Source organism: Blennius ocellaris, assembly GCF_963422515.1.
Source record: "Blennius ocellaris genome assembly, chromosome: 1".
Taxonomy (NCBI): Eukaryota; Metazoa; Chordata; class Actinopteri; order Blenniiformes; family Blenniidae; genus Blennius; species Blennius ocellaris.
In genome coordinates, this window is record NC_137650.1 from 27,337,656 (window position 1) to 27,358,155 (window position 20,500).

The window sequence follows — 20,500 nt, forward strand, 5'->3', positions numbered from 1 at the left end:
CCACACACAGAAGATTTGCCTCGCGAATGAGAGAATAAATAAATGATGATGAGCTACGAGTAAAATGTTGCATCCAAATGTCACTTTTCATTACTGCTTGTAATGCCACAAACTACTTCACAAAATCTTTCCAATTAAAGATCAGCAAAACTTTGAAAGGGAGGATAGACAAATAGGTAGGAAGTCCATCTGTCGTCTTCTCGTCAAACTCAGTGCAGCAGCCAATCCCCGCTGACTATAAGCAGCAGCTGCAAACACCCTGTACAGGTGCCTCATCCATCACAGGGTAAACTGACAATTCAAATCTATGAGAAATTTACAGACATCATTGAGCCTTAAAAATGTTTTCTGTTGTGGGATAAAACACTGTCATGCACAGGGTAAACATGCAAACCCCAAACAGAAAGGAAAGTGTATAATTTCACGATGATGTGCCGAAACGTACGAACTCTCACAGCAGTTCAGTGAGAAATTCAAGGAAATGAATGAATGGACAAATTGAATTAGTGTACATGAAAAAAAACAACACCATTGCAATTTTTTCAAATGGTGTTTTCTTTTCAGTTTATGATATAATCTAATACGAGTCAATTTATCAAGAAACCTGTCAGGCGAATGACTTTAAAAACCATCAGACATTCAAAACTAAATTCCCATTTAGAATGCAACATTTTGACTGCACCTCATTTACAGCCACAGCAGGCAGTTGTATTCAGCAAAACAAAAACAGAAAAAAAAAAAAAACAGCAGACACGGTTATCGACACGCTGGTGAACAGATGGAAGCATTTAACAGCTGAAGAGTCAAATATTTCCATTCATTTCGAATGCTCCGAGCCCATTTCAGTGACCGCTGTTAGCTCTTATCAGACCAAGAGATATGGAGGAGACGGTCATATCTCCACCTCCTAGTCAGATCAGTAGACCGTTACTGACAGCATATATAAACATTGGAGGTTGCGATAGGCGTTCAAGATCTGTGTGCTGGTGGTGGTGATAAACGCATCATAACATGGCCCGGGGTAAAAGTTGTCATCATTCACCCAAACCTGCATCCTCACATGAACTCATTTACCTTTGTACTTTATTTCCCTTTATCCTTACATTGTTTGGAATAGAATAGAATAGAATAGAATAGAATAGAATAGAATAGAATAGAATAGAATAGAATAGAATAGAAATACTTTTTTACACTATATTAATCTCAATATTTCGGCTAAAAGCCGACCATGAGGGGCCTCCAGTGGGAATCCATTGGCTGTGGGAATTGAACCAGCAAACATCGGCTACCAGGTCCACTTTTCTAACACCGAGGTAACCAAGACATTTCCATCAGTGTTTAATACTGGCTTCATTACATTCATTACATTTTGCCCAACTTCCTTATACATACTGTGTATGCAGGGAAAATACAAACGCAGCAATCGATTCCAAGAGGCAACATTTAGGGTTAAAAGAAGACTGATGATGAACTATTCAACATGTAGATTGTATCTGCTGGGTAGGTGACTCAGAAAGGGTTTGCAAGGAGATATTGTTAAATTGACATCACAAAATGATGTTATTCCTCCTGATATTGCTTGTTGTGGAATCAATTTGTGTAAAGTGAAATATACAAATGTTTTTTCAGCAGTTGCAGACTTTTATCTATCTGTGTCAAACGGAGAATTAGTATTGAACTTAAATCTCTTTGATTGATGGGGATACACAGGATTTTATTAGGAATCAATAAGTGAATCACTAACTGTTGATTGAGCCGAGATAGCGTTTGCAACAACGCTCTTTCTAAATGTCTAAATGTTGATTGTAACATTATTCAGCATCTCACACAACACATTTGTTCGTACATTGGAAGCGTGGCATTTGAAAATAAAAAAAGGATTTGATTCGCTGCTCAGTGTGTTAATAGATTAATTCAGAGGTTACCGACGAGCATGAAGGTCAACAGGAGCAGGTTTGAATGGGTAATGACATTAATCAAAATGTGAAATGACCAAAATGCATATGAACAGTTAGTATAGTGAAAAGAAATTTAAAAAATAAAATCAGGTGAGTGTGTGCAAAATATATTGAGCGCAATGATTCTGTCCATGTTCTCAGCAGATTACGTATGATCTGAGCTGAGCCGTGCTGAGCTTATAATCATAATCTGTTTCATGGTATTTACAGTAACTCACATGCAGTAGATAAAATAAATTCTCAGAATCAAAGCTCAGGAAACGGACTAAAAAAACAAAAAAAAAACCAAAACCTAAATAAATAAATAAAACCACAGGCATAATGAAGAGGCTGAATAAAACACACAAAAAGGCAAAAAACCGCAATGAATGTCAATGAGGCGGATCAGGGGCTCGCAAATGGTTATGATATAGATTTATGTGTGCTGACATCCCACAGATGGTGTGAATTAGTCAGGGGAGGGGGTGCCAGCATGAGGTCAAGAGAGATGACCTGGCCCTCAGCCTGCCACTTGGGAAACCAAAGCAACAGACATGTGAAACTGCTGCTGCTGCTGCTGCTGCTGCAATGCAACAACCCAAAGGCAGCCGGAGCAGCTGCTATTAAAGCTACAGAGGAGAAAGTGCTCCAGTAAACTGCTCTAATCTCATCAACCTGAGAGATAAACTGCACTGAAAGGAGCCACAGCAGCACAAACATGCATAAAGACGGACTCCTTGATAGAAAAGCTACATTGATTTTGACAAAGAGCAGTACAACAAAATGTAAATATGAAAATACACAAACCAGATCAAATGGATTTCTAAATGTGTAATGATTGATTTAATTTAATTTTTTCATTCTTTGCCCAGAAATGATTTTGCATTTGACACTAGTTTTCTATGAGCCGCCACTTGCCAGTAAAATGAAAGATGATATATAAATAGTTTGTTGAGAATTAAAGAAAAATAGTAACGAGTTTCAGCTTCACAAGCAGCATACAAGAGATTCCTAATGTTGCATTTACTGAAACCGGAGTCAGTGGAGTGCCCCAGGAGACAATTACCATATATTTGACAGAATGAGGGGAAGAAACTGTAGAAAGTGAAGGAAGTGAAAGATCCACTTATAAACTTAAACAATTCCCAGTGAGTGTATAGGATGGATGAAGAGGGTCTCACCTGATTGATGTGCTTCAGTTTATCAATAATCTGATTAATTACAGGATCGGCTCCCTTGACTTTGACTTCAGGATTGGCACTCTGAGCTTTGATCCCATTGCCGACCACACGGAGGGTGTAGCTGTGAACGGAGAGCAGAGGACAGACTTAGAGAAGTTTCATTAATCCTCTGGTTATTTTAGGTCTGAAAAAAGAATTCAAGTGACCGCAGTCAGTAAAGACATTTACTTAAATCAGCATTTTGGAAAACTTCTACTACAGTTCATAGCACAGTATAAATATCACTTTACATATCAGTTTCACTAATGCTCAAGTGAAGATAACACTTGGATAATATCACAACGTTATCCAATAATATCACAAGGAGGAGTGAGCAACAGCAAGGTGCCATGTGTTCATATCTTGCTCCATGCACATTTGTTTCACAGCTTTCATTCTCATGATGGATCCTCTGTATAATGCAACAGCCTGTTATCAATTTTTAAATGGAATATTTCCATATTTACTCAATGTTGTTGTGCACAAACGTATTGTATGTAACTGTTTGTTATTACCTGGAGTCCCAGGTTTTTTACTTTAATTACTTTGCAATATTAGTTGAAGTTGAACTATTTTACTCTAAAAGAGGATTCAATCATTCATCACGACTGTGTTGCCCATTATTGAGAATTTTTAGATTTCAGTTTTTGTATTTTGTCTTAAACACCCTGGATACAACCGGAAAAATATGAAACACACCCTCAGTATGTCACGATATTGAACTCAAAGGACTGAATTCAATTCAATTTATTATCTCGTCTTTCGGTGAGAAGCAATAATAAAAGATGAATTATTCCAACCTCATGGAAAAGTGATGGCATACATCATCTGTAGGAATACCGGGGGGATAAAGTGAGATTTGCGAAGTGGAGGAAAACATGATTCACAGTACATGTGAATGAAGGTGTGTCTCTACAGCGTGGTAGAAACCACATGTATAGTTAATGAAAGCTATACACCAAGTCCTTCATGACATCTCCTACAAATGAAACCATGAAACAATGATGCGAGTACAGTAAACTGTACACAACAGTACACTTATTAGATGCGTCCGAACGTTTCAAAACACAGCATTAATCTTTGTTTTAGAGCAGTTCATTGTTGTTATAGCGTGGTAATAGTCCGTGGTTCACGTCAAGGACTCCTCACTCTTTAGTGTCGGTGCAGTCTGTCAGCTGTAATGACTCTGACCATGGCAGCAAGCGATTGAACACAATTCATTCACATCTCAATCCCGAGCATATCGTTTAATCACACCAGTGGATCAAGGTAAAGTCACTTATTGTGTATGCTGCACGTGTGTGTGTGTGTGTGTGTGTGTGTGTGTGTGTGTGTGTGTGTGTGTGTGTGTGTGTGTGTGTGTGTGTGTGTGTGTGTGTGTGTGTGTGTGTGTGTGTGTGTGTGTGTGTGTGTGTGTGTGTGCAGCAGTTCTGAAGAAAGGGCAGATGAAGAAGACCTCCAAGGTTTTGGCTGGAGGTCATTTTAAAATAGATTATGTGAATTAGAAAATGAATAGTAAAACAGGTGGACAATTATTATCTAAAATAAGGTGCTCTGTGGCAAATAACACAAAGTGAGTATGATCAATGAAGCAACACAAGGTCGAAGCCAAAAAATAACTATGGATAAATAAAAATCATGATGCGTGGGAGTCGAATTTATCTAAAAGAAAAGGGAAGTGGTAGAATTCAAATTTAGTCAGTGTGTCTCAGTCCTTTAGATGTAATTCTGACATTAATACCCTGCAAACCCAAGCTCCCAAATGTGGTTAGTTTTACTGAAATCCAGCTGCCACTGCAATTTCTTTTTGACTCGTTATCAGCGCTTCTGCTGTTATCGCCAATATTTTCCTTATTAGGCTCTTTCGTGTCTTTTAGTGGCCTCTGTCCTCTTCATCTCCGCTGTAGCTGTGATGTCTTTCTTTCAGCATAAAATGTAAAACTAAACTCAACATCTAAAAGCTGTATTATTTTTTGTGCATCAGTATTTTAGAGAACAGTCCCAGACAGCCAAAGTTATATACATAAATGTGAAATTGTTTGGTAGATTTAGATAGCGGTGTCAATCGAAGTCAACATAAAAATGTATGTCAAAAAAGTGTATTAGCGCATTTAAATTGCATTTAAATATTTTTTATCGTGTCAAATCTTTTTCTCATTTGATATGGATTTTTATAAAAATGTTACAAGAAAACTAGTCTTCAGTCAGGAAACATACAATCCTTTATTTTGCTTACTTTAAAGGCTCTTTTTGTTTGGCGTCTTTCACATTTGGCATTTTACTGATCTTTAATTTCCATTCACACATCTCAACCCTCTATTTGGCACTTAATGAAATACTAATGAAAATAAAATTACTACAATCAGGTTATATGAAAGGATGATTGAGGATTTCTTTTCCTATTTTCAAGTTCGTAAATCTGCTGAGTTTGGGTTCAGTAAAATATATTAAAACTAACTTTAAAGTGTAACACTGAGCAAAATCACACAATTTATAGATATGTGATGCATATAATTCTACATTATTGCAAGGGTTTACTGAGTGTTAAGGTCAAATTATTTACAAAAATAGATAATTTTCTGCGACAACAAACGTCCTTTTTCATACAACAAAATAAAAGTGTTATCAAGTCATTCCATCATACACAGTAAAACTGAAATATCAAAATAATTAAAACTGTTTAGAAAATAGATAGATGCCAAAAAAAAGTAGATAAAACAATTAAGATTGCAAAACATAAAGTGTAAAAACTAGTATAGACATTCAAAAACCATATTGCCCCGTTATGACTTAATTCTGTGTATGAAATGAAAAGAAATGAGGAAATTATGAAATATGGCACATTTCCTGATGTAAGGTGGTGGGGGCACTAAACTCCAGCTAAAAACGGAAAACAACCTGGAAAATGTCCAGTCCATCACAGGGCAAACAAAAAGAAACAGGCAAACCCAGACTCAAACCAGCGATATTCTTGTCGTTTTAACATTGAATTTTGTTACGTTGTCATTTCTGCCCAACTATATACCAACACTGTCACTAAGTGTTGAAATGTTTTTTGAATCACAAGAAGGATTGAGGGTTAACTATTCCTCAAGCACAGCAAGGCAGTAACATTTCATAAAATATGTAAATGCTCTGTTTTGATCAAACCACGTTTGAGACATCCTGCAGACTGACGTGCTGCATGAAGGTTTCAACCAGGTTATTTCAGTACAAGTTTCCAGGTCCTTGGATTTTTTTTTTTTTTTTTTCCTTTTTCTGTAGGGATGTCATGGTTTCTTTGAATAACTTGGCTCTTTGTGTGCACGTAAACCTACAAGCACAAATACGAAAGTCAAGGTCCTGCTTGCTCGATACGGTAGATGCCTGCGGCTGGATTCTGATGTGTTGCAGCCAAACTGCACCTGAACTGTGAACACTGAAGCTGTGATCCACCTGCTTCCAGATTTGCTTAATCCCAGAACACACCTGCAAAAATTGAGATTGCTGTTGTGTTGTCAATAAATTGTTCAAGGTTCCCCTCTTCAAGAAATAAAGTAGGAGAAATCAATATAAAAGAAAGATTACTTGGTGCGTGCGCACTGTAGCCTTTAAATAATCACATAAAATCCACCGCTTCCTGACCTTTCCTGCTGTCTTTTCCCCTCTCTGTCTGTACAGTATGATTGAGAGCATATTGAGGAGATTATGCCAAAGCCATCTGCGCACAGTTCCACACAATCAAAAAATGTACGGACCTGTTTGAAAAGCTTGTCGGCTATAACTTGAATCTGTATTAGGTCGTGAAACAATCAAGTGCATGCATCTATATGGAAGCTGTGAAAGCTGAAAAAATATATAGTATATATAATAATAATAGCTTTCCTTGCAAGCAGGCGTACATTAAGAAAATTCATTACAATATGTCACTGGGATCTATAACTTGAAATGCAGCAATCTCTCATAAAATGCAGCAGGTCTTCAAATGCAACACAAAGACTCTCGAGGGGTTGTAACACCAGAAATAAGGTCTTGCTCCTTAAAAGGTTCCACAGGTTCCATATATATATATATATATATATATATATATATATATATATATATATATATATATATATATATATATATATATATATATATATATATATATATATATAAACATTGATCATAGTCATCATATATTCTTGAGGGTGAATATAAAATATACAGTAGCATCAAGCACAACCTACAGGAGGATATCAAACAGTTGAGTGATTGCATGTGTCTCTGTGGACCAGCAGCAGGATCCTATAATCCATATCGTACTCCCCACAGGGACGCTTGGTTTGCATCTCATCTCTACTCACACTACTGTGTTCAGCCCTAGATTGAAAATTTCAATCATTTTATTCATGGCTCTTATCCTGATCTTATTCAACTACAGTGTACGGTAAGTGCAAAACATTCACGTCTGGAACAAAGAAATCTAAGACCTCTTTAGCTTTACTCCCAGACTCCGAGATTGGCATGTCAGAATAATTTACTCTGATCACAGCACATGAGGATCAGGACTTTTCTCCGCACAGCGCCAGCACAGTGTACTGTAACATAATGGTCATGCTATTGTGCTTGATTTAATGCTTGCATTTGCAAGGTCCATGTCTAATATTTGGGTCTTAACCGTATCACTTTGATTAGGACTGTGATGAGAAATTAGATGAGAGTCCGGCTGAATACAAATGTCATATTTTGATGAAAATATAATTTTGGAGAGGGTGGGGCATTTTGTTGAATGGCCTTCAGAGCCTAGTGCATTTGCAAACAAATACAAATTAATTTTCACAATGAGAAAGAGTTCCAAAATAAAGTTCCCAGCTCTCCATGAACTGATGACCAGTGTCAAGTTCATCTAATGGCGTCGAAAATAGCTCTATACGTAATATGCAACTTCCAAATAACATGTTTCTCCACACTGTTTTAGCAATATTCCAAAAGTGTCAAAACCCTGAAAACGTGTAACTTTACTCAATAGTTAATATTTAATTATGTTGCTTGATTTGGTGATAGATGTAGGACAGATGATAGCTATTTTGGAGAAAAGGATGCAGCTGCACAGCAAGCAGAAAAAGGCCAATGAGGAGGTCAATGGATGCAGTGAGGGAGCATGTGTCAGCGACTGCTATGAAGAAAGACGATACAGGAGACAGAAGGGACTGGAAGAAGAGAAGCCACTGAGGGAACCACTAATGGGAAAATGCATAATGAAGAAGATTAGCAATAGCAGTTGGAGTAAAACCTGGATTATTCCAATGATTACAGTCGTGATTACATTTCTCAACATAACCAACATAACATTTGCCTGTTTTTATTCGTCTGAGTTCCTGTACCCTGTGAAGACAGCCACTCCCATCATCCCAGGATACCTCAAAATATCATCACACTGTGTCTTTTGTCATTGCAATCCCATAGTGGCATTTAACAACATTTAATTTGTTTATTGTGAAATGCAAATGAGAACATGCTGCAAGATCAGTGTAGATGGCATAGTGTTTTTGGTATTATGTATTTTAAAAAGCTAAATCACATTATGGACTAAAAGAGTGACATTTTGAGCCGGGCAAGACATGAAGCGTGACAATTTATTATGTGGCTTCAAACACCTGAAAGCAACAGATTCAGGGGTTAAATGTCTGATACTTGTTGTTGTGCTACCACCTGTTGTCCATTCTTTTAACATTATATTTTTGTCAGTGTTTGTGTTTTCAACCTCAAAGGTCCTCTGTAAATCTCCAGAAATTGCATCTGTTTTGCACAACTCAGTATAGTTTACATCGCTAAAGACATTGTAATTCCACTTCATCCCAAGCTTTTGTGCAATCAAAACTAAGCAACTACCAACTGAGATGCTTTTTTTTTTCACTCCATGTAGTGATTTCTGGAAGCAATTCACTGATGGCTGCCAAATGTTCACAACATCCTTTAACAAGCAGGTCACAGACTGCTCATTCTATTTCAGATGTTACTATGCTTCTGCTGCCTCGGGGGCGTCAATCACAGTTGCATGGGTGCTCATTATTGCAATGCACACAATCTGTCTTTGAATTGTGATTTCCCACATACAATTACAGTGACGATGAAAGTTGTTATTTTGGGAGGTGGCAATTGGTCTTTCTGATTTGTTTGTTTGTTTGTTTACTCCTAATGTCTAGATAACAAGAAAAACAAGGACCCAAAGATATTCATTGAGTAGAAAGTGGAATTAGCACTAAATACAAGTCTTGTCTTTTCCAAGCAATAAAAAGGCACACCAAAAAAAAAATACAAAGCTGGTGTCTGAATATAAAAACATATTTTTTGAGTGCGCCTGCATCACAATGCTATGGTGAAAGGAGTTCAGCAGCTCGGAAGATGAAGGAGGTTAGACCATACACATTGTTCATGGTCGGCTGAGTGAGAAACAATCCAGGCCTGTGGTTACTAGACTCTGAGGCAATTGTTGCCTTTGAGTTCTCGCTGAGGAAACAAAAGTCCTTCTGGCTCACTGCAAAGCACAGAGTGGATCTGGAAGAGCCCAGCACTTCAAAAGTGCCTGCTCACTTAAGCTCAAAAGGACAGGAAATACTTCAGGCAGGACAAAGAAATATATGCAGTTAAACGTAGAAAACCAACAGGCGGGCCATGCTTTAAACAAACATCTGTTTTGTACAATAACTCAGAGTGAATATGGGAATAAGAGCAGTAAACTCCTGGTGTGTCAATGCATCAATGTAATGATCTCGATATTTCTGACAGTAAATACCATAAAACATCGCAATTTTTAACAGGGATTGACATTTTTGACCATTTTGGTTAAAATTCTCACTACGCAGGTCTGAATCTGGTTTCACACCTTTAAGTTTGCATGTTCTACCTTTGCATGGGGTTTCTCGGGCTACTATGGGTGTTTCCTACAATCCTAAGACATGCATGCATGTGCAAAGATGTGCATGTGTGCCCTGTAATGTACTGGCAACATTTCCGACCTGTATCTGCAGATCATCATCAGCTGAAATCAGCTCAAACACCCCAGAAAATAAGCTGAATGAAGTGAGGGAAAAGTTGGACAGTCCTGTTTTTGATCAACGAAAATGTATCAAACACAAAACATTTACAGACGGGTACTTTCATACATGGTTCTAAATCGGGCTTAAACGGTTTGTGAGCAGGTGTATTTTCATTGAGAACTGTGGCAAAAAAGAGGGATAACTCCGCAGCCTGCAGCCTCCGGCAAAGATTGAGCTCCAACATCACTACAGCAATGTTTGTTCCAATTAAGAGGACGCCCTCAGCCCTATAGTTGTTTTGACTTGTGCCAGGGAGACACCATGGAATTAACCCAACAGAGCTGTTGAAGCAACGTGGCAGTGGTAATTAATATGGTCTGGTAGTTGGTCGTGGGTAATGGACATTTTCTGTCAGGAATCTGTACTCACTCTTTTGTCCCCAAGACGCTATGACCTGCTTGTATGAGACATTTTAATTACAGATTCATAAACTTCTGCAGGACTGAGGAAATTGCCACAACGTCTGTTTAAGTGCACCGTGACAGCAGCATTTACAAAAGGTGACGGAGGAAAAGATGGGCAGCAGCAAAAAAAAAACACAAAGCAGACGGGCAAAACGGAGACTTAGGAAAATGACTAAACACTGTTGTCAATGATGCTTGTCAACACTGCGTTTTCTGAACAATTTGTTTTGCATTAAATATCTATCTGCATGTTGAGCAGGTCAACAACAGGGTTTGTATCTGAAAAACAATATGTTCTATTCACAATTTATAAAGTGCCATGATTCATTTTCAAGAACAAAACAAACCCTTCTGCTAATCTTTTCCTCCTACCAGAGGCACCTATAACCTAATTCTGTACACTTCCATTTTACATTTCACTCCATTATACCTTGGTGCTACAGGTGATCATCATTCACGTCACCTGGTTTTGGCCTATTTCTATATTTCTGCTTTTGTCTGTTTGAGAAATAAGGATGTTGAAAACTTCTGAGCTATAATCCTGATTCACAAAATTGAACTCATTCATGTTGTATAGCCACTTTATCCATGTAGAGCTGGAGCTGACCGTAGCTGGCTGTGGGAGGTTTGGCAGGGGACTCTGGACATGCTGCAAGTCCATTATAGAGACATCACAGCCAGACAAGCACTCACATACATACATACATGGACAATTTAGAGTCAGGAGTTAACCTAAAAAGCATGTACTTGGAATATATATGCGAGTTAGACCACACATGCAGAGGAAGAACATGCAAAATCCACATATGAAGGCTCAGGCAAGACAACCTGTCAAACGAAAATTGTAACCACTATAACATTTCCACTAACCAACATGGGGGAGAAATGCTTTCATTGAGAATGGTATGAGCAAAGTTTTAATGTTTCAGAATTTCAATCTTCATACATTCACAAAGCACTACCCTTTCGGTGCAGTGGATGGCACTTTCGCCTCACACCGAAAACACTTTGTATTGCGCATGCATGAGATCCTATTTGTTAACCTGTCTGTCTGTCTGTCTGTCTGTCTGTCTGTCTGTCTGTCTGTCTGTCTGTCTGTCTGTCTGTCCGTCCGTGTAATTGCCGGTGTCTCTGTGTTAGCCCTGTGATGGCCAGAGTGTAACCTGCTCTTTTCCCACTGTCAGCTGGGATTGCCTCCAGCTCCTTACAAACCGAACCTGGACAGAAAAGGTATAGACGAGTAATGGAAGAACCGCTAAGTGTTTCCCCATCATGTTGCTGTATAAACGTCCTGCAATAGGCTCAATTTAACCGACACACGACACAACAGGCAATCGTGTGCAAGAGCAGGAACTGTCTTTCAGCATGTTTCCTGCAATTTGCAGCACAGAAAAGTCAAACCACATTTTCAAAACCCCTGTATCTTTGTTTACGCCATTGTTGGGTTTATGACACTGCAGTTGGTTTTAAATCATTCGTGTTATTCGAATGTTGTCACCTTTTACTGATTAATTGTTACCTTCATTGTCAAAGGGCAATTCAGAGCTTAAAATGAATTTCCTGTGACAGAAAATTCATGAAGTCTTGAATTTGATATTGATACATTTGAGATAAAGATAATGCCTTGTACACTGAAAACAATCAATACAAACTTTACCAAACATCTCTGACAATACAGCCACATAAACAGACCGTGTGTTGGGGTAATTTCTTGCTTTGGGTAATTATGACACACACTTCATAGGTGACAATGAGTCCCAGGCTCACAGTGTGAGCACGAAAGAGTTTCAGAAGAGGTCACGTCAGTACATGAATTTATTCCACTACCAAGTCCTTTAGTACAAACAACACCATGGATACATTTTGATGTTAGCAGATGGCAAACAAACAAAAAAAAAAACCTAAATGACAAACTTCAATGAGGCATCTGCATTTCAGATGTGTTGGAGAGCAGAGCTAATGTCCATCAGCTGCTGAATGAATATTGACTGCAGACCTCTTGGTTCAATGCCATCTGCTTTTCTCTGTTCCAGAAAACCACGGCGCGCCTTAAAATTCATGACAAAACAATTAGGACGAATTCAGACGAAAGTGTACATAAACAGCAGTCTTGGACCGTCTTTACACAGCTAGAAAAACAAGATGCCATGTATGATAAAACCAAATGACGTCAAGCTCCCATTTAGAGAAGACCATTATTAGAGCTGTAAAGAGCTTGTTATATTGGACAGATAATTTCCCTGTGAAGCTAAGTGGCTCTCTGTGCATAGCAGAAAACCACAACATGCACACTCTTAATGCCAAATAGATATCAGAACTCCTCAAACAGCGGTGGAACTTTTATAACACCTCTTAAATATTTGATTTTTATGGAAGGTAATAAGGACAAATGGAAAACTTGCCAATCTAGGCGGTACAATGGCCTCATAAAAGCAGATGGTCACCAAAAGAGGTACATTTTAAAGACGTTAATGCCCCATAAGGGCAGTAATGCTCAGAATTAAACAGATGTCGTAAGAGCAGGGTGGACAATAAAAGACTCATCATACGTTTTATGACATCAGTGATCAACATGCTCACATCTGAAATAATGTTCAGCTGCATTCTTTTCACAGTGTCATCCCGTCCGTCAGGACGTTTTACCGTACAGCACAAATAAATATTCTGCAAAACTTGATCCACCAATTTCTGTTTTCATTCCAGCCCAGATTATCAAAATCATCAGTGTGATGAAAAGATTTTCTCTATCTGGCAAAAAAAAAAAAAAAAACTTAAGAGGCTTAGGCGTGTTTGCCATCTTCATCCGCTGACCAAACTTATCCAGATTTCAACACCTGGCTCACAAAAAATGTCACGAATAAACAGTGAGAGGATGGATATGAATTTATAAAGAGTTCTGTAAACATGCATAAACAAATCACCCAGCCTGAAGCCACACTGTTGTTCCACGGCCATCAAACAGTCGATGCGGCGCGGATGTCAGGTTGAAAGTAAACACTTGAACGATGATTGGACATCCTCTCAAAGTGGCACTGTTTCATAACAAAGTGTCCATCCTGCAGAGGAGCCGAGCCAAAGAAGCACCAAACCATCGTATTAAGGCTTGAAGAAGCCATCGACAAGACTCTTGTGTCTGGATATTTAAGCAGAATTTTTACATGCAAGGTTTCAGTTTGATGTTCAGCAGCGTTACATGTCTCAACTGTCTGTGGATGATCAGCACTTTACTTTCAAAGGTTTGAGGAGAAGAAAATGCTCCAGTTATGCAGCAATTTAAACCACGTCAATGTGAGCACTGACATATCCGTCCCTGTTTAGTGGCACGCTGGCACAGTGTATAAAATGATGAATAACTTAACAAATTGGTTTTTCTAATGATTTTGTTAAATAAAGAGATCCTTGTTGCTGTATATTAATTGAACTGATGGAGGAAGTGTGCATCTTATTTACTTTTGTTAAACTGTAATGTAAAAATACATCATGAGTTGTAAACACATAATGTCATAATGAATTGTTGCATTTAATTATTCAAATTTAAATGACTTTGAAAAAGATGAAGTATGGTAATGTATAGGAAGTATGGTAATGTTATTGAGCTACTTAAATAAATGTATTGATGAATGGATAGATGGATGGATGCTGTTTTCAAAAAATGTTTACTTTGCAAATAAACGTAAGAATATAAACGTATATATTTAATGCTAAAATAGAAAATATGATATAGTATATAGAATGGGTTGTCTATTGAGTGATAGCCTTATTTGACTTACTTGTAGTGTTTTTCATCATAACTAAGCATTATCTCCTGGTTGATCTTTATATATTCAAGTAAATTATGAGTACTTTGCCTGAAATCTATTTGTACCATCTGTTCTCAACCCCTAATAAAGCAGTTACTAAAATGTGAAAATTGGACATTTTCAACCTCAAGTATTGTTGAAGCACATCTTTAAAGACTAAATATTGAAAATCAGCATCAAGTCCCTTGTTATCCCTTGTTGACCTCTTTGCTTTAACAAAGGGGCCAACACAATAGTATATCATCTTATATTACAAAATATTACAAAAACAACACAAATTATTTTCAACTATTATTTTTTTATTTTATACTATTTTTTTGGGAAGAAAAAACAATGAGATGCACAAGTTACCAAATACAGTTCATTGCCCAATAAGCGGGTGAGTACAGTGCTTATCTAAAAGTCAATAGTCTGTTCTTATTTCCACTGATTGTTGAGGGTGTAGCTTTTTTAAGTTGAAACAGCCACCATATGATTATATAACATCAGCTTATTTTATCATTTCTGTTATAAGCTATTGAAACTGCTACTATATACAGTAATTTATAGGGGGCATTAAAAACAAACTTTAGTTGAAGGCAGCTTCAGTAATCTCTGGATACAAAGGTAAAAACTGGATTGTTCACCTTGTCAGTGTTGAGAAAGCAAGCAATCACAATGTTACTCTGTTGTAAAATGTAAACATGAGTGTAGGAAGGGAACTGCATCCGTCTCATCATGTTTGATCCATTCGTGTCGTGCTGCTGCCATGATGCAGATAACAGAAACCTGACACTCATGTATAAAATCGAAATCTGTGCCATAGGTATCTACAGTGGGACTTCGATTAATCCCTTGTGTCAAGTATGAAATCGGCTGAAATGTTAAGCCACAGTCACACATCGCCCTCTGTAACACTTCTTGACAGACAAGCAAGAACTAAAAGAAAAATGTGACAAATGCTGAAATATGTATATATAAAAAGAAGCAGCAAAAAAAAAAGAAGAAGAAGAAGAAGAAGCAGCCTTCAGAGGGATAATGAAAAGTAAAAGATTAGCCCTTTATGTGGTCAGGTTTGTCATCCTCTCAATGTGCTTGCTCAGAAAGCAATCGGTTACAGCAACAGGGGTCATGAAGAAGGCCCTTGCGGGAAAAACAGCATTCTCGGAAAAATATGTGCGAGAATCTGTAGCCTTTGTTTCTCGGGGAGAATGCTTCAAAAGCTCAGTGAAGAGGCCGCTCGGAGAGCTGAACCGACAGAGACATTTCAACCAAATCTGGAGCAGCCCATTGCCTGAACAGAAAATCACAGCAAGTTTCAGCCCATTGCTCAGCGTGTACTTTGTGATGCCAGACACTAATTCAAGGTTCAACACGGACACCACTGAGACCCCGTTTTAAAACTCCAGATTGCACCATGTGTCCAGGCTTTTGTCCACACATCTCTTATTATTTTAACACAGCTGGCAGGAACAAGTTGCCACATCTGCTGTGTGTCCAGCTGCAGACAAAGGGATTCAACAGTCTGCCACTACACCTCTGAGAAAACCCCTTAAACCCACAGCAGTAAACAACACTTTGGCGAAAGGGACCAAAATACCAACAGTCTAATCACAACTGTGAAGCTATTTGTGGATATTTGCTCTCAGCCCCATTCTTCTTTTCACTCAGTGTAAGAGTGGCTGAATGGACCAAAGGAAAAAACTGCTGCTGACGGCAATGCAGCTCCTAAATGTACAACGGGTCTCAAAAGCTCCAAGGTGAACGACGGCTGCGAAACATCAGTCAGAATGATTTGGGTTGTGTTCAGGGCTTTCTATTAGGAAGTCTGTTTGTGACCAAATTTGAAAGAATGACTGTCATCAGTGGAAGGAGGCAAAGCAGTGCAGCTGAAAAGAAGCAGACTCAAAGGAGTGTGTGGGTGGAGGAAATATCAGCGCAGGGTTGGACAAAGTAATGAGAGCCCTTATACAAAACTGTAATACAATTAAATAGTAGCTGGATTAAAACCAATCTGTGCCACTTTTAAATGAAAGCAAAGATTTTAAAACAGCATGCTGGTTAGCCGCGTCTCAGATTCAGAGCGTGCCATCTGTAACTTTGATTATGAAGCAATCACACAGAAACTGTAATACTCACAATTATTTTATACATTTAGGTGAATGTGAGATGGTGGGAGGGATGAAATATTTTTTTTAAATCCTGCATTCTTTGATGTCATGAATTTTAAACTTATTCAAGAATAAAACAAAAGAGCTGGAAATATTTACATATATGTGTTACTAATGAAAATTTTATTGCTTTGCTGTTTTTTTTTTCTAATTTCTTGAGGTACCCCTCCATCATTCATTTTGAATTAACTAAAGACGGCATCCATTACTATATCTGTCACACCACCTTCACTGAAAAAAGAGTGAGTTTGTAGAATTTAGTTTGTGTTCATATATTAAAGTAAACCAGGGGAACACAGTGATGTTTGCATGTTCCCCCTGTGTGTGCAAACATTTATTTGAGGTAAATTGATGACTCAAAAATAATGGAAATGGGAGCATATGCTGCCTCCATCTACTGCTGAGAGGCTTCCGTCCCTACATCACCATTGTGTGAACACCTCCATATTAACCCTTTTTGCCAAAGTCCTAGTGATTTGTTTTGTTGTGTAGCCCCATTAGGAAAACAAGGATATGCTTCTGGCATGAGTCTCTTTGTTCGATCTTCTCACCCTGGCAGAGGGTACATGTAGCCGTCGCACTGACTACCTGCAAATTAGATGATGGAATTTTGAGATTCTGAGGCACTTTCTTTTCTCTTTTTTTTTTGCACCATTTGCTTCACTCATGGGCTAAATCTACTGGGGCAGTCAGTCCTGAACAAATTGGCAGTCATTTGAAATGTGTGCCACTTGTAGGTCATTTTCCTCACAGTGGACTCATTTATTTCCAATCATTTTTAAAAACTCCCTCACATGCTCGCAGCCATCTACAACCAGCCCCCCCCCCCCCTTCTTAAAGGCCTTGGAGAGCTTTCTTGGCATGATGACATCGCACACATTCAGAACAAAGACAACATCGCTTCATAATGTCATAAACTCAACCTGTTACCAACTGAGACAAAATGTGTGTCATTCCATTTACGATTGTCTACAACAATCATGCATTTCTCCTTTTAGAGCTTAATGTGACATGACTCCATCTTTTCCCGTGTGTGTGTTGTATCGGTCACCCTGAACTTTATTTGCAGTGATAGCAGCATTAAAAATGCAGCCACGTCACATCAAACAGAGACGCATATATGAGAGGCTACATTTCTTTATGGGGTAAATATGAGTGAGCCATCTGTGACTTCTTGAAGAAACATTGATATAGATTTGGATCTTAATTGGATGGATTTCATTGTGAAATAAATATGTGGATGGTTTCACTTTTTGAAAGTGGTCGATATGTTTGTGTTTGATTATTTAATACTATAAAAAGGACAATCTGTCTATATATCAAGTAATTTATCTAACTATATCACATTTTTGAGCAGGCTATATTTCAAAGAGAATTAAATATTTTTCCATGGGTGAACTTAACTTCATCATGACTGTAAATCAAACGGTTTAGTTCTATCAAGCTGTAAGTTAAATACATGATATCCACATCAGTCAGTTTTATGGCTCTACTCTAAACATTGACCCATAATAAAGGCTATATAGACTGTGTTTGAATAGAGATTGCTTTTTTAAAATTCAGACAGATGGTCCATATCCATCCATCATGGCCTCCATGGCTGCAATAGTGTACTATGGCATGGCGAGGCAAGGTTTACACAGTCTTTTATTCAACACAACAGCTATGATTTATATGCTCCATGAAAAAGTATTTATTGTATCAGAGTGCATTAGCCGTAGCTCGATGCAGCTAATAAACTAATAGGTTTGGTGTTTATCTGGCTAAACTGAATACAAAGTGCATAGCAGTGCCGAGAGTGACAGAGATAACATATAGCCCCATTGTTTAACATTTTCTTTCACCGTTCATATCGCCAATCTCTCTTGAAAGACACTGGGAGAGACAGTCAATTTTATAGTTTGACTGATCACACAGGGTGTCTCCCTCCATCTTCTAATAGGCTTATCTCTGTTTATGTTTCCAGAGAGTATCTGTGGAAACGTTTCTCAGCACGCTTGTCTCTGTATGGCCAGTCGCAGCAGATTAATACAAGTAGCAGCACCTCTTTCACCAATATGGCTCTCAAGATTACTACTGTATGCCACCAAAGTCCATTACAATTACGTCTCTCTCTCTCTCTCTCTCTCTCTCTCTCTCTCTCTCTCTCTCTCTCTCTCTCTCTCTCTCTCTCCTCTCTCTCTCTCTCTCTCTCTCCTCTCTTCTCTCATCTCTCTCTCTCTCTCTCTCTCTCTCTCTCTCTCTCTCTCTCTCTCTCTCTCTCTCTCTCTCTCTCTCTCTCTCTCTCTCTCTCTCTCTCTCTCTCTCTCTCTCTCTCTCTCTCTCTCTCTCTCTCTCTCTCTCTCTCTCTCTCTCTCTCTCTCTCTCTCTCTCGCTGATTCAGTCAATATGTTTCCCCCTGAGGTAGAGCTTACAGTTTAACTTCCTTTTGTATTAAAGAAAACTTTCAACAAAGGCAGCATTTGGCTCTCGTGCTCACAGCTTCAATGCAACCGTTTACAAAATTCTGCATTAAACATATTTATTTGTTAAACAGAAGTGATGTGCGTGCATGGTAAACAAACAAATACAGTTGGGGGTGGGGGGGGGGGGGGGGGGGGGTGATGCTTGAGCTTTTGTAGCTAATTCAGAATTAGCATATTCAACAAAACATTCAACAAACAGCCTGAGTGGTTTTAAACGATGTGCTCTCACAGTTTTACAAAGCAAGATTACAGTTACATGTTTATTCATTTGAGGAGCACAAATTAAGATGATCCTTATTAGCACAAACTATGATGTGCTTCCTTGCTGGCTGTTGATTTGAAAAGAGGAAAGCAATTCAATTCTCGCCTGTCAGCCTTAAACAGGCAGGCCTTCTTGTGCACACTCGCATGATTTTCCTGGGAAAGATTGTACATTATCCTCCTCAGGGTTTCAGATACATTTGAGGAAGCACTTAACAATACCACCATCTACACTCACATAAATACCACTTCAAGCCCTCAGCATGGATTGTATGTCAATAGTTTGAAGGGTTAATTCAGTTGGAGAAATTTTTAAATAACAAGCCCCGGGGTTGGCGGTGAAGTTTGGTGATTATCATCTGTCATGTTAGGGTGCTTTAACAACATGCCCTCACCGCTGGGCACAGTGATTATAATTCTTTTTTTTTTTTTATCAAACACACTAATTTATCCCTCCCACAAGGTGCTTTTTATGACAGAGAAGTGTCGGTGCAATTTTAACATCAAAACAATTCTTCGCTGTTATTTCACACTTGAAAGCAAAACAAGTTGCTTCAGACCGGTAAATTGATTCTCACATTATTTTACTTTTAAACTCAGTCATCAGTTTAAGATGAAAGGAGACGGACACACATCTGACACTTCCACGAGGCTGATTGCAAATGGTGTATTTAAACACAACTTTCTGACTGTTGCAACCATTGCACAATGCTAAGTTCCCTATATCTCGCTCAGAGTCCACGATGGGTGTACCGATTGTATCCGATTTCATATCCACTTTACAAATTTGTTGCAATAGTTTTTGGGCATTTTTTATATAATATACATTTAACAGTTTCACTGAAATGATCTGCCACACTTTCTGCTCAAGTCTATGTGTAGTTTGTAAAGAAATGTATTTCTACCATAGTTTCTGTGCCCTCTGCTTTCTTCGGTGCTTCCTAAAGAGTTTTCAATGATTTATTTTGTTATGTATCAAATGCTGTATTTCAGTTTCTTCCTCCACTTGGACCTGGACGAAAGTAATTTCCCTATGGGGGGATTCAAGTGTATTGAATTGTACTGCTTGGTTTCATATTGTAACACAGAGATACCACACTTACTGACAATTAAGAGTCATTAAATTGCTACTATTTAATGAAAATAATTCAATAAAATATTGTCTTCTATGTCTTTACATTCAATGTATTAAATGTTGCATC

At 38.2% G+C, this 20,500-nt stretch overlaps 1 protein-coding gene across 1 annotated transcript in view; it reads right to left on the reverse strand.

The window, feature by feature from the left end:
* gpc5a (glypican 5a) overlaps nt 1-20,500 on the reverse strand; it is a gene marked incomplete at its 5' end in the record, with an annotated part of 137,667 nt that overhangs the window by 70,115 nt on the left and 47,052 nt on the right. Inside the window, one exon of the mRNA XM_080512526.1 lies at nt 3,119-3,239. Coding sequence (XP_080368652.1) covers nt 3,119-3,239 — 121 coding nt within the window. The remainder of the gene's footprint in view (nt 1-3,118; nt 3,240-20,500) is intronic.